The following is a 14,977-nucleotide window of genomic DNA, read 5'->3' on the forward strand; positions in this document are numbered from 1 at the left end:
AGTAGTGCTAGGGAGGTACTGTTTTCCAAGATGTTTTTTGGTTAATGATGAAATTGAGATGCTGATTTCTTAAGATTATGAATCCTGTGTTTCTTTCTAGAGCTTACATCTCGTGGTTTTTTTTTTTTTAATTGATCTGGTGAAAATCATAATCCAGTGATTATTTATACCATCCGTTTGCCAGATAACTGTATGTGCCGTCATTCTTAGGTTACATTGGTAAAACAACATGCTAAACTATGTCAAGAGGAAAAATCCTTCTCTAAAGTGTTAGTCATTATTATAGGATACTTACAAAGAGAGAGAATGGTTTTATTATTTTTAGAGATTTACCTGTTTTACTTTTTTTTTTTTTTCCCATAGCCTTGACCAATGTGAAAGAGTTTTGGAGCTCTTAAGACAATATCAGAATTTTAAAAGTGTCTTGACTGCTTTGATTCAAAAAGAAGAGAATGTCATCTCCCTTCAGGCTTCCTACATGGGAAAAGAGAACCTGAAGAAAAGGATAGCAGAGGTGAGTCCAGATTCCAAAGGAAACTCTACACAATGGCCTTGATAATAAAGAGGATATTATAAATAGAGTCATTTTTGAAACTTGGCTTAAAAGAACAGTGACCCTGTTTTATCAGATATCTAAGACCTTATTGAATTTATTACTAGGGCTTGGAATAATTCAGTCCCCAAGCTGATGCTGGGTTGCTTGTGTTTGGTTTTGGATACTGGTGGTGTGGTTCTGTTGGAGTCTGGGTTCACCCCTGCTGCTACCTCTCTATAGTTTTGACAGTCTTTGCACTGACCTTCTACCAAAAACGAACCTGAGACTTCATTTTAGGCTCGAGAGAATGAAAGTAGTAGGAAAACCCCTCCATTATTAGCAGGCAAAGGAATAATTACATTTTTATTTATTCGTTTTCTGTAAAGATGTGTGAGTTTACATCCATGATGCTCCATCTGTATTCATAGCCTTACCAATCACAACGTATTCTAAGAAGAGTAACAATTCTGGACACTAGGTGTCATTATTTTCTACGATTTTAGGTGGTTATCAACCAAAGTGGCAGAAGAATGGAGTAGTTGAGGAATACTACTACTACACTCTATTACTATACACCAGGAAGTTGCTTTTGCTACTGGTTTTATGAGTCCTATGCTAAGGTGCTGTTAAAGGGTCAAAAGCATGTGTGAAATATAATCTACTTGATACACCTGTTAGAAAGCAATTTCATTTCATTGAACTTCCCATTTGCTGAGAGAGAGAGAGAATCAACCAGATTCTTACAACTTAGTCTTTATCTAGAACTCTTACTCCTGAAGCTGAAGTGACATTCAGGGTGCGGACACATGGCCAGAGCTATAGATGAGGTGCAGCCTCTGTCTGAGACCTACTTTCTCAGACTCAGTCTCTTGGAACTGACCAATTACAAAGAACCCTGTTTGGACACCAGTTGTACAATATGTGACTGTCTAACTGGTTTCCTATGAGATTTATTATTTTTTTAAGATTTTATTTATTTATTTTGGGGGGGAGAGCATGAGTGGGTGGGAGAGACGTAGTTCACCCTCGTGAGTAATCAAAGGAAACCAGAACTACTCAAAAATACCTTTGTTTGCCTTTTGATAGTCAGCGAGATGTGTACTCTTATGTTGCTGGTTAAAGAGTAGATTGATACTACCCTTTTGGAAAATACTTCGACAATATTATTCAAGATCCTTGAAGATCTGTCTACCATTTGACCAAATATTTCATTTCTAGGAATCTAGCCTAAGGATATATTAAGTATGGAAAATTCTTAATACCAAAGACATTAATGGCAACACTTTAAAAATTTACTAATCTCCTTTTTTCACGGGCCAAACTATGCCCCTCCACTCCAATAAATGATTTGTCCCAGAAGCTGGAAAATCCTGAAGCCAGAAAAATTGGTTTTATTTGCAAATAAGATGATCATGTGGCCTTGAGGTTTTAAGTAACACTACTACTACTACTAAAAATGGTGATGATGATGATAATGATATAGCTTCTACCATGGATGGCTTGGCCATTATGTGCCACATTCTTCACACATTATTGTATCATTTCATTCCCACATAAGCCTATAACCCTACAAGGTAAGTAGTATTAGCCCTGTTATACTGGTGGGAAAACCAAGGTTTAGAGGTGTTTGTTTTCTTTTTTTTCTTTAGACAATTTTAGAAGTAACTGTAGGAATTTTAATGTTATTAAAATGGTGTCATGAATAAAGAACAAAGAAATTCCGCACCCCTGCCCTGTCAGTTTTCCTGATTTGCTGTGGGACTGTCAAAGGAGATATAGACTCAGAAAATAAGACCAGTGGTATTGCTCTTTTATAATCTGCACAAGTGCCCAATACCCCAGCAAGTTCTCTGGGAAAAAAAAAATAGTTCAAGCATGTGGGCCAGCCTAAATACTTACAAGACCTTTATCTCCTCCAGTTCTAAATCCAAATCTTGGAATCTTATCACAGAGTAGCTCAGATATTAATACAGTGACCTGGGTTCTTCACCTGATGTGAAGACAGGTTCATAATGCTAGTCTCAAGGATCTTACTGTTGAACAATAAGGAAGCAACACAGAGGAAAAAAAAAAAAAAGAACCATATCCATGTATTGAATTTTTCAGGCATGCTGATCTTGCTTACCAGTAATGTCCAATTTATTTATGTCCTGGAATTTGTAAAAAAGGTAAAAAGTGACTATATAGAGGTTAAGTAACTTCCCCAGGATTATATGGCTAATAAATGGCATAATTGTGATTTAATCCCAGGTCTATGTGACTACAAAATCATGTTTCAGTCATCATAACATTGCATTCTCTGTAAACATTTGAAATATGTATTTGGCAGAAGTAAAAATTGGTTAACTTTGCTTTGTTCCCCTTTCTCAGCTGTAAAGGTTTGCTCACCAAGATATTTTAAAAATTAACAAAATAATTAATTGCCTTTAACAAATGTGTAAGAGGGGGATACCAGGGTCACTCAGTCAGTTAAGCATCTCCCTTCAGCTCAGGTCATGATCCCTGGGTCCTGGGATCGAGTCCCGCATCAGGCTCCTTGCTTAGTGGGGAGCCTGCTTCTCCCTCTGCCTGCCGCTCCCCCTGCTTGTGCTCACTCTCTCTCTCTGACAAATAAATAAAATCTTTTTTTAAAAGAGAAAAATGTATAAGGGCCCAGGCGTTTCTTATTATGTTGAGAATCTTATATCTAATATGGTATCTAGCATATGAGCATTTTATATATTTGCTGAAATAATATATTATTTTGTATGGAAGCTATACAAGTTCTAGTACACTAATATTTCTTTTCTCAGATGCTTTTTTAACTGTCTGAAAAAAAGCACATTTTAATACTGATGGTTAACATAACTTTCAGTTAATTTTGTGATGAATTAGATACTGTCTTCAGAAACAATCCATTTCTGTAGTATGTATTTGTAGCGTGAGACTTTACACCAGTGGCTGAAACATGATATACCACTGAGAACTTTTGTCTTCCAAACCATAGAAACCTGGATGTTTATCTAGAATATGGGACCAGATTTCCACTCTCTTTAATGAAAGACAGAAGTGCAAAAGTAAGACTAAAGGCTAGAATGTCAGGGGACTATTCAAGTTTGGGAAAAGGCAGAGCGAGTCTATTTTTCCTTTATTCTACCCTTTCCATTTATTGTGGAACAAAACCCACAGTTCCTGTCAATGGTGACAGTACCTTCTCTTGCTCTTTCTTTTTTCTTCTCTCAGTGGTGGCTTGTGTCAGCGTAACAACAAAGTTCTTTTAATTTTTTTTTTTCCATTTGATTGAACAAAATTTATTATGCCCAATGCGAAGAGTCCTGTGCCAGGAGAGAAGACATCGGCGTTTGCATTTCATCTTTACAGATATATCAGTCAGTCATTAGCCAGGAGACAGAAACCTCCCCAGTAATTTTTTCTCATTTTAAAATTTTTATTCAATTATTGTTTCAGTTAAACTTTTTTATTTTGAGATAATTATAGATTCACATGCAGTTGTTAAGAAATTCTATAGAGAGATCCTGTGTACCCTTTACTGTAAGTTTCCCCAGTGTTAAATCTTATAAAAGTACATAGTACAATGTTGCACTCAGGCTACTGACGTTGATACAGTCCAGATAAAGAACATTTCCATCCCCACAAGGACCCCTCGTATTGTCATTTTAGAACCCTCCTGTTTCCCTCCGGTGTGTACATACAGTATGTAACCTTTGGGGATTGGCTGTTTTCACTCAGCATAATTCTCTGGAGATTCATTCAGGTTCTTGCATGTGTTGATAGTTTGTTCCTTTTTCTTGCTGTGTAGTATCCCCTGGTATGGTTGTAACCACAGTTTGTTTAATTATTCACCACTGAAGGACGTCTAGGTTGTTTATAATTTTTGGCTATTATGAGTAAAGCTGCTCTAAACCTCCGTGTAGGGGTCTTTATGTGAATAGAAGTTTTTATTTCTCAGGGCTAACTGCCCAGGAGTACAGTTGCTGGCTTGTACGTTAATTGTGTATTTAGTTTTTAAAGAAACTGCCTAGCCATTCCCATCAGTAATGTGGAGTGACCCAGTTTCTCTGCAGCATTGCCAGCATTAGATATTGTCTCCATTTTTTTTAAGCCATTCTCATAGGTATGTAGTGGTATCACATTATGGTTTAATTTGCATTTTCCTAATTTGCTAATGGTATTAATCTTTCCTTGTGGTTGTTTGCCACAACACACAATGTATGTCATCTTTGGTGAACTCTCTTCATATCTTTTTCTATGTTATTTGGCCCTAGGGAGTGATTATTTTCTAAAAGTTTTCTGTCGTGCTAGATTGTCCCATTTTTGGTTCTCTGGCTGAAGAGAGCAAGCTTCCCTTAGGACTTTTTTTTTTTTTCCCGCGCTTCTTCAGCACACACTCTGGGATATCTGAGGGAAAAAAGAAAATGCAGGGAACTTACCACAAAGTTGGTGCTCAAGAGATGATGCCCCCAGTTGTTCAAGAAGGTATATGATATCCAGGGTTTTTAGTTGTACTTAATGGGAAGAATGGGGAAAATTATATCTACTCTGTATTTTCAGACATTTCCTCGGGTGTATATATTTATTTAGATATTTGCTTATGAGAAATCTATTTTCAAATTTTATACAATTGTTTAAAATGCTCAGGTAAGACTGGTAAGCTGAGTGAAACATGAAGATTACATTAGTCAGCTCTCAAATTTTATTTTGTAGTTTAAGATCATTGGCCTTTTGATAAAGTAGTGTTTCACCTTCCATGTTAGAAGTAATGTGGAGTTAGAATCATGGAAGATTAAAATTGAAGCCATATTAAAGATGTATTAGAGTTCTGTCTGTTTTATTCAGGTGAGCATGTAGGTTCTTCAACACTCCAAAGATAATTCCTGTTAGAGGAATCTAGGATCTGCCATTTTTTATACTATTGAATGAAGGTGCTTTTTTTGGGTAGACTGTTATTTCACATGGACAAGAAACATGGTTTTAGATGGTTATAATTATTTCATCATGCGGAGTGGGAAGAAATTTGGGTGTAGCATTATTGTTAAATGAGATGGTTAGGATTCTAAAAACTTTTTATTGAGGAAGTGTGAAAATAACAGCTTGCTTTACAAAAGTATAATGTACAAAGGAAATACTCTGTTATGAATAGCCAATAATAGAATTTTGGTTCTTACCAGTTTTTCTATGTAAATATATCAAAAACATGTTACCTATCTTTTTTACAGATTGAAATTGTCAAAGAAGAATTTAGTGAACATTTAGAAGTTGTAGACAAGATTAACCAGATCTGCAGAAATCTACAATTTCATCTAAATAAAATGAGAATTTTTGAAGAGCCTCCTTTTGAAAAAGAAGCTAATATTATTGTGGATAGATGGCTTGATGTGAGTGACAATTTAATTAACTAAAAATTTTATTTTGTAGGGGCGCCTGGGTGGCTCAGTCGTTAAGCGTCTGCCTTCGGCTCAGGTCATGAACCCAGGGTCCTGGGATCGAGCCCCGCATCGGGCTCCCTGCTTGGCGGGAAGCCTCCTTCTCCCTCTCCCACTCCCCCTGCTTGTGTTCCCTTTCTAGCTGTCTCTATCTCTGTCAAATAAATAAATAAAATCTTTAAAAAAAAAAAAAATTTTTATTTTGTAGCCAATTGATCTTTTCTGTTGTATCTTTAATATTTTTATCTAATTATAAAATTCAAAAGTGTTTATTATAAAATGTTCAAATAATATAAAATTTATGACTTAGGAATTAATTTCACCCCCAGAGTTGGACACTACTAACAAATGGGTCTATCATCTTTGAGATATAAAAGCTTATACTCAACTTATTTAAAATTAATTAATATAGAAACCATTCGAGATATTCATGTTCAACTATATATTTATATATTACAGTTTTGGTTGAGTAATAATTGTATTTTTATGATACAGAGTAAGAACTTGTCCGTGTAATATTTTCTTCTGTGTTTTAAAAGCACCTTTAATTTATGGTTTAGAAATTAGGAAGACTATTGCTTTGAGTTGCCTAAAAGTGGCAGCAAAGTTTTTTTGTGGAAGGAAGAACTACATGATATGTTAAAGCACATTTTTTGTTGGGGGCCTGGGTGGCTCAGTTGGTTAAGCGACTGCCTTCGGCTCAGGTCATGATCCTGGAGTTCCGGGATCGAGTTCCGCATCGGGCTCCCTGTTCAGCAGGGAGTCTGCTTCTCCCTCTGACCCTCCCACCTCTCATGCTCTCTCTATCTCATTCTCTCTCTCAAATAAATAAATAAAATCTTTAAAAAAAAAAAACACATTTTTTGTTGATAAGTAAAGCAAATTATTTAAAAAGCAAAGGTAAACTAAACTTTTATTTTAAAATAGAGTCTGTCTGAAACAATGGTTTTTATACTTTTTACCACTAAATGTGTTCTATTTTTTAATTATGGTAGATAAATGAGAAGACAGAAGACTACTATGAAAATCTTGGTCGAGCTCTAGCTTTATGGGACAAACTTTTTAACTTAAAAAATGTCATTGATGAGTGGACTGAAAAGGTCCTTCGAAAAATGGAATTACATCAACTGGCTGAAGAAGAAAGAGAAAAACTGAAGGTAATTTGTAACTGAGATAAAATGTATGCTTTTTGTACACAGCTGATGTTTGATATGGAGCTTGCTTTCTTGAAGCAGAGTAGAGAAATCACAAAGAAATGTCTTATTTCTTTCATTATCCCTTGAGTGGGACCTTTCTGTTGTTTCCTTTGTGATATCTAGGACGGTGTTAGCAGGTATTATTAATCTGGGGTTGACAGACACCCAAGTGGTTCATGGATAAAATGACCTCATATGGGAAAAATTGTATCTTTATTTTTATGAATGTCTAACCAAAATGTAGTATTGGTTCCAATTATGAATATAGTCAACAAACATAGTTGGGTGAACGTTCTGTGTGACTTTGTTATCAAGAAAATCACAGATATTTTTGAATCATTATCCAGATGTAACTGTTACCTTTTATCACTACTTTGAAATTATGGTATTTAGTAGTGTCACTTCTAGTTCTTATTATTTAAGGTATTAATATAGAAACATATATATTACTATAGCAATAATTATTTTTAATATTTTGATAACTGTAACTCAATATAATTGTTTTCCTTTATAATCCTACATAATTTATCTCACATTTTGTTTTTAAAATACTGTTATGCAAAGGGTCCACAGGATTCACCAGACTATCAGAGGCATTTATGGTATAAAAAATGTTAATAACTCCTAGAAGAAGCCCCATCAAAATGCATAATTGTTCCCAGGTGGTCAATATTGGTCCCAGGGGTTGGCAGACATTTTCTTAAGAGGTCAAATGGTAAATATTTTAAGCTTGTAGATCATTTGGTCACTGTCACAACTGCTTAATGCTGATGTTGTAGCTTGAAAGCTTTCATAGACAATACATAAATGCTTGGAAGTAACCGGGTTCCAATAAAACTTTGTTTATAAAAATAGACTGCCAGCCCTTAGACTATTAGCCCCTGATCTACATCATGATTATGGGCAACCTTCATAATTTGAATTAAGCAGTCTCTCCTTACAAAAGATTAGAAAAAAATACCAGGCCAAGTATGAAAGTCTTATTAGAGCTTCAAAAAAGGCTAGTTTTTAAAACCGTAATCTCTGGTTTTGCCATTTGGAAAGATTTTAAGTTATCTCTTTTAACCCTAGGAAGAGTTCTTTCTAATAGCTTATTTATGTTTTATTCACTTGGATCGCATGAAATCTCAATCTTTGTTGGTCAGAAAACAGTCAAATATTAGCAATTATATCTGGTTCGGTGTAATAGAAAAATATGTCTGTGTGCATGAAGGCTTTGTAGTATGCCAGGTCTAATGCTTCATTTGTTCTCTAATGTTTGTTATTTTATCCACTTTTAAATTCACATATCCATTTTTATACATTTGAAAAAGGTTTTCAAAAATGTGTAGAGATTTATGAGTTTCCTTTGTATATGGTGATAGAAATTATGATTTTCTAAGTGTAAATGAGTAAGTCCCTTAAAAATGCCTTGATATGCAGGTTGTTTAAAAATTTGAAGTTAGGGGCGCCTGGGTGGCTCAGTCGTTAAGCGTCTGCCTTCGGCTCGGGTCACGGTCCTGGGGTCCTGGGATCGAGCCCCGCATCGGGCTCCCTGCTCGAGGGAGGCCTGCTTCTCCCTCTCCCACTCCCCCTGCTTGTGTTCCCTCTCTCGCCATGTCTCTCCCTGTACAATAAATGAAATCTTTAAGAAAAAAAAAAATTTGAAGTTAAAGATTGTAAACTGCCAGCCTGTCGGCCAGATTCTGCCAACAAAGTATGTGCGCGGCGCACGCGCAGATGGCACAGTTTGCACAGATCTATGAAATGCAATGCAGGTGCTATATTCTGTGTAGCACAAGCCTGACCCCCTCTGTCGTCTTCTAGTTAGAAGGCTTCACTCAGTTGTAACATTTGCCTGACTCATAAAGTCACTTGGGTTTATAACTCCTAGGACTCCTTCAAAAAAACAAGTGATTTGGGGGAAATTCAAAGGCCCTCTCAGTTTCTGTATATAATAATAGTAATCATGGGTGCCAGAAAATAAAGTATAAAGTAAAAAGATATTTTCCATTAACATTATTTGTTATAGGAAGAGTTACAAGCCCATGAACAAAAATCTTCAGAGTTTTCTAAAAGAGTGGCTAAAATCCAGTGTCTCCTTCAAAGCAGTGAAATACCCCTTGAACTGCAGGTAAGAGAATTTTTATTTGACAGTTGCAATTAAAGCACTCTAAAGTAATGTTCAGAGGTGCCTGGGTGGTGCAGCCGATTAAGCATCCCACTCTTGGTTTCAGCTAAGGCCCTGATCTCAGGGTCATGGGATTGAGCCCCACATTGGACTTGCACCCAGTGCAGAGTCGGCTTGGGTTTCTCTCTCCCTCTCTGTCTGCCCCTCCCCCCTGCGCTCTCTCCCTCTCTCTCAAATAAACAAACAAATCTTAAAAAAAATAATGTTCATAAACCAGAATTCTAAATCTTAAAACTAAAATAAAGTTAGGATCATTATTTAGTTCACCTTTATTCAGTTCCTACATTAAATCCAACTAAATTTTTAATAGTTGGCATAGTTCATTATATTTGTTTAGAATAAATACTATTTTTGTATTATTTTATTCTCATTTCATTTATTTCCAGGACTCCTGTATAGAGGTGTAAAGTAACAAGGGTTTCCTCTTGAGTGTCTTTTGGCCATAGGAAGGAGAATATGGCTCAAGTGATTCTGTGTTTATTAATTGCTAGATGCAGAAGCAGGGAGATTGCCCCAAGTGTGGTTTTCTATTGTGTGAAGAGATTTCTTACAATTTTATTTAGATCAGAGTGCACAGTGGCTGAATATGATGTCCGGAGTCAGACTTTCTGGGTGGGGTCCTGGCTCTGCCACCTTCTAGCTTTGTGATCTTGGGCAAGTTACTTAACATTTTAAAGCCTGTATTTTGTACATAAAGTGCTTACCACAAAGCTGTGCATATAATAAACACTCAATAAATGCGGGTTTAATTTTTTTCTATATATTTTAATATATTTTCAAATGAATGTCATGAGATGGCACCGCAATTGATATGCTAGATAAAACTTGTTTCGGGAGGAAGGATTCAGATTCGTCTTTTGGAAAAAAAAGTCCGAATGTCAATCTCAGTTTTTCATATTACTCTTTTTTAAACAATTGGAATTGTATCAGTGATGTAGAACAATGAAGAATTAATTTCGCATTGAAATGAAGCAGTCTCAATTCATTCTCTAGCAATGCAGTTGTCTTAAAATAGTTAAATAGTTAAATAAAGTCATATGTTTCATGATTTCAGGTCATGGAGTCCTCCATTTTAAACAAGATAGAAAATGTAAAAACGCATTTAATGGGAGAACCCAACCTCTCTGCTCTCAGTGGCAGCACGGCTGAGCTAAGGGAAGATCTTGACCAAGCCAAGACCCAGATTGGAATGACCGAGTCCCTCTTAAAAGCCCTGTCTCCTTCCGACAGCCTAGAGATCTTTACTAAACTAGAGGTATGTCCCAGCTGTTTCTCTTCTGTGGTTCAGATTTATTTTCACCCTTATTTCTGATAGCTTTGACCTCTTGAGGTTAATAAAAATAGTTACTAAAAAATGAAAGTTGGGGCAAAAACTCAGACAATTTGTCATATAGTTAGCAGTTTCACCTTTGAATTGCTTTGGGGGCAGTAATTATTTGGTATTAAAATTGCATTGTGTTATATATTTACTGGCTAAGGTAAAGCGAGTCCACCCAACAGAAAATCATTTAGATTTTTACAAAAACAATGGAGATCTATTATGCTTTGTGTAAGTTGAGCTCATTTTGAGACTTAATTGTTGTTTGTTTGTTTCTGTACTTAGGAGATCCAGCAGCAAATCCTACAGCAAAAGCACAGTATGATGTTACTTGAGAATCAAATAGGTTGTCTGACTCCTGAGCTCTCTGAATTAAAAAAGCAATATGAAAGTGTCAGTGATTTATTTAATACCAAAAAAAGTGTTTTGCAAGATCACTTTTCTAAGTTATTGAATGGTGAGTGCAATGTTTCTCTTAACTGTTTCTGGGAATCTTGAAGTCTGAATAAGTCTTGTGAACATGAAGGCTTATCTAAGCTTTACTTACAAATGGTTGCAGAGATTCTAGTTAAGGAAAGGGATTTATTTAGTTAGGATTTATTCAGATAACTCTTTTGGGGGGAAGCACCCACTGATCTATGCTTATTGTAAATAACACCTATTTCTTTCAAGTCCCAAATCTTTATTTCATGAAAGAAGGACACCAGCATTTTCACATCTGACCTGCTCACCGTAGTGAGTGAATGCGGGGACATGTCTGTGAGCAGGCTGCCCCTGCAAGTGTCTTTGGGTGTCCTGTGTGCTTGGAAAGGAGGTTTGGCATAGAAAATATACCACAATTTGGGGCGCCTGTGGGCTCAGTTGGTTAAACATCCGACTCTTGATCTCAGCTCAGGTCTTGATCTCAGGGTCATGAGTTCAAGCCCCACACTGGGCTCCATGCTGGGCGTGGAGCCTACTTAAAAAAAAAAAAGAAAGAAAAAGAAAATATACCACAATTACTCTCTAGAATCTGTTAGCCTCAGAGTTGGGTTTCAACTTATTACCACTTTATACAATGACCTGTAGCCATGTCATGCAAAGCAAATTTCAAAGTCTCTTACTTGAACAAGGTGTCTGAAGTCTCCCTTGAATGAATACAGCTTCCTTTGTTTTTTCCTGCAGATCAGTGCAAGAACTTTAATGACTGGTTTGGCAACATTAAAATGAACCTTAAAGAGTGTTTTGAATCATCAGAAACAAAAAAGAGTGTGGAACAAAAGCTACAAAAACTTTCTGTAAGATATGTATATATATGTATATAAAGTTTAATCAAAATTTATGAAAACAAAAATACTAGAGATATAGAACTGTATTTAAGTAGATAAAATCATGACTTTGGGGGTGCCTGGGTGGTTCAGTTAGTTAAGCCTTCTGATACTTGATTTCGGATCGGGTCATGATCTCAGGGTTGTGGGATCAAGCCCCGCCTTGGGCTCCGTGATGAGTGTGGAGCCTGCTTGGGATTCTGTCTCTCCCTCTCCCTTTCTCCCCACTCAAGCTCTCTCTCTCAAAATAATTAATTTGTTAATTAATTACTTTGACTTACTAATTTCTCTACAGAGATAATGTTTCCAAATAACCAACTTTCCCCCAAATATTTTGAAACTCCATATTTATTGGGCAAGGGTGCGAGTCATTTAAACAAGTTCTATTTTCACACCTATTGTAAGATCCTTTTAACTTAGTGTTTACTGGTAAATCCAGTCAAACTAAAATTATATTTGATAAGAAATAAGGCTTTACCTAGTGTGGATTTTGAAATCCCTTTACTTTCTTGAGAGATCTCTTAACTTTTTATTATTTTTTTCTGAATAATATTTCTTTAAAAAATCTCAGTTGAACTTTAATACAAGCTGGTTGAACTGTGGTGGAGGGAAGCCTGAAATAAAAGGTAATGTGCATGGGGGGCATTTAAAATGCATATGGCATCCTTAAATCTTGGTCACTTTAGGTTAGATTATCTAGTACTTTAGGGTTGATGATAAGTCATACTTTCAAGCTTATGAGTGGCACTAAATGTTCTTTGTTTGATTCCTTGCTTTGATGCTACTGTTGTTTATTGATAGAATTGCCTTTCTTCTCTTTTTTAGTTTAAGCCCCAACTTTTTTTATTTTTTGCCTTTAACTTTACCCATTGCATGGGTCTTAGCAATTGATGCTCAAACCTTGACCCACAAACATTGAAATAAAATTCTGATTTGGACAAAGTTAAATAGAGAATTGTCTGTTTAGGTTTACATGTTGATTACCAGAAGGGAGCAAGTATTTAGAAGTTGAGGAAAGAAAAATGCAACTTTCCCAGTCTTATTCCTACTGACGTTCATGGTGGCCCTGCATTATTTTGCTTGATGCCATTTCCAGTAAGTCAGATGTACACACACATTCTACAACTAATATAAATCATCTTCCGATCATTTGCCATTGAAGTTAGCCGTATCTCCATAGCTCTTTTTTTATATTAGATGTGAAAAAGATGGCATGTCTATGTACTGGCTTGGAAAGTGTCATGGGGGTTGTAGAGACCACACTTCGACTTTGCCAGTAGAACATCACTGACTTTCTGTCTTTCTTAAGGATTTCTTGACTCTTGAAGGAAGAGGCAGTAAAATACAGCAGGTGGGAACTGTACTGAATCATGTGAAGAAGCATCTGCCCAAAGCACATGTTAAGGAGCTTAATAGTTGGATTATAAATCAAGAAATTGAATTAGAAAAAATGGAGTCCATTTGCCAGGCACGAGCAAAGGAGCTTGGTGACCACTTGCAGCAGCTACTGAGGTAGGAAATAAAGGCAATATCTAAGTAACATGTTTTCTAATGGTACCTTTACATGTTTTGTGCCTCAGTACAGCTAACGTTGGGATATACAATACACACAAATTTCACAAATAAAATACATATTTTCAAATCTAAGTTTGTCTCTAGGAAGATAGAAGTTAAGAGAACTCTTCAAATTATCTAATATAGTAATAGTTCAGGGGAGAATCCAAAAATGTTTTCTGTTTGTTTCCTGCTCTTTATGATACATTTGTGTAGCTCATTGCTTTATAGAATCCCACTCTAATGCAGGCTATTACTGTTCAGATTTTAATGTTACAAATTATATTTTCCCTAAAGAATAACAAAAAAAGGTAGTAAAAACCTGGTTAGCTTACAAAAGTCATGCCAACCCTCTCTTCATAGACACACTTTTTGCTTACTTTATATTTTAACGTATGTAATGTTCTTTTAGACTCCAGGATGACCACAGAAATCTGAGCGAGTGGTTGACTAGTCAAGAAGAGAAATGGAAAGAAATGGAAAAGTCAGGAGAGAAAATTGAGCTATTTTGCGAAGCTGTAGCTAGAAAGAGGTAGAGCTGATCTTGTATGAATATATTTTCTGCTGACATGGTTTCTTACATGGTGTTGTGACTGCTATAAACTTTCAGTGATGTTTGCAATTTACAGGGAACAGTTTGAATCTCTGGCCCAGTTGAACAGGTCTTTGAAGGAATATGGGCTTACTGAAGAAGAAGAAATAATAATGGAATCGACACATTTGATTGATAGATACCAAACATTTTTGAGACAATTATGTGAAATTGATGAAGAGGATAAGTTACCTCCTACAGAAGACCAGCGCTTTAATGATCTTGCGCATGATATAATTCACTGGATAGCAGGGATTAAAGAGTCCCTTATGGTTTTGAATTCATCTGAAGGCAAAATGCCACTTGAGGAAAGAATCCAAAAAATAAAGGTATAACTATGAAAACTAAATTTCAAAGGTCAGAGTGAACTCTAATTTTTAAAAGATTTAGAGGAAAACTGCAAAGATTTGTTTCTTAATGGAAAATAGGATTACTGTGGAATGGCTGAAGGCATTCAGATAACTGAGCTTAAAAGACAGAATGGCTGTGATGGATCTAAAATTATTTTCAAGCAGACAGAAGAGAGAAGGTATATCCTCTCTTTGTAAGAGCAGGGCCTACGGAGCTGTGGCAGTGGGAGTTTGCTAGGATGTAAAAAGAATATATATCAGTACAGAGCGGCATCAGCATAGTCAAGGGCAGGGCTGGAGAGGAACTCTTCTTCACAGCGAATATGTGTGGTTCATAAAGGTTATTAGATGTCAAGTGTGTTGTGTGGTTCATAAAGGTTATTAGGTGCTGAGGGGGTGGCAGAGGGCAAGGAAGTCTCAAGCTCCTCCCGGCCCCCTTTTAATCTAAGGGGATAGACATTGTTAGTTAAAAATGCAGGGGACAGATGCTCATGTGCTTAAAAGGAACCTGGAAGGATTGAAATTACATTAA

At 36.2% G+C, this 14,977-nt stretch overlaps 1 protein-coding gene across 6 annotated transcripts in view; it reads left to right on the forward strand.

Moving 5' to 3' along the window:
* SYNE2 (spectrin repeat containing nuclear envelope protein 2) overlaps nt 1-14,977 on the forward strand; it is a 315,251-nt gene that overhangs the window by 132,365 nt on the left and 167,909 nt on the right. For all 6 annotated transcript variants that reach the window (XM_078053796.1, XM_078053797.1, XM_078053799.1 and 3 more), the window contains exons 32-41: nt 364-514; nt 5,752-5,910; nt 6,954-7,115; nt 9,166-9,267; nt 10,379-10,579; nt 10,928-11,099; nt 11,807-11,919; nt 13,259-13,461; nt 13,916-14,035; nt 14,133-14,424. In XM_078053796.1, coding sequence (XP_077909922.1) covers nt 364-514; nt 5,752-5,910; nt 6,954-7,115; nt 9,166-9,267; nt 10,379-10,579; nt 10,928-11,099; nt 11,807-11,919; nt 13,259-13,461; nt 13,916-14,035; nt 14,133-14,424 — 1,675 coding nt within the window. The remainder of the gene's footprint in view (nt 1-363; nt 515-5,751; nt 5,911-6,953; nt 7,116-9,165; nt 9,268-10,378; nt 10,580-10,927; nt 11,100-11,806; nt 11,920-13,258; nt 13,462-13,915; nt 14,036-14,132; nt 14,425-14,977) is intronic.

The sequence above is a fragment of the Halichoerus grypus genome, chromosome 8 (genome assembly GCF_964656455.1).
Source record: "Halichoerus grypus chromosome 8, mHalGry1.hap1.1, whole genome shotgun sequence".
NCBI classification, from domain to species: Eukaryota; Metazoa; Chordata; class Mammalia; order Carnivora; family Phocidae; genus Halichoerus; species Halichoerus grypus.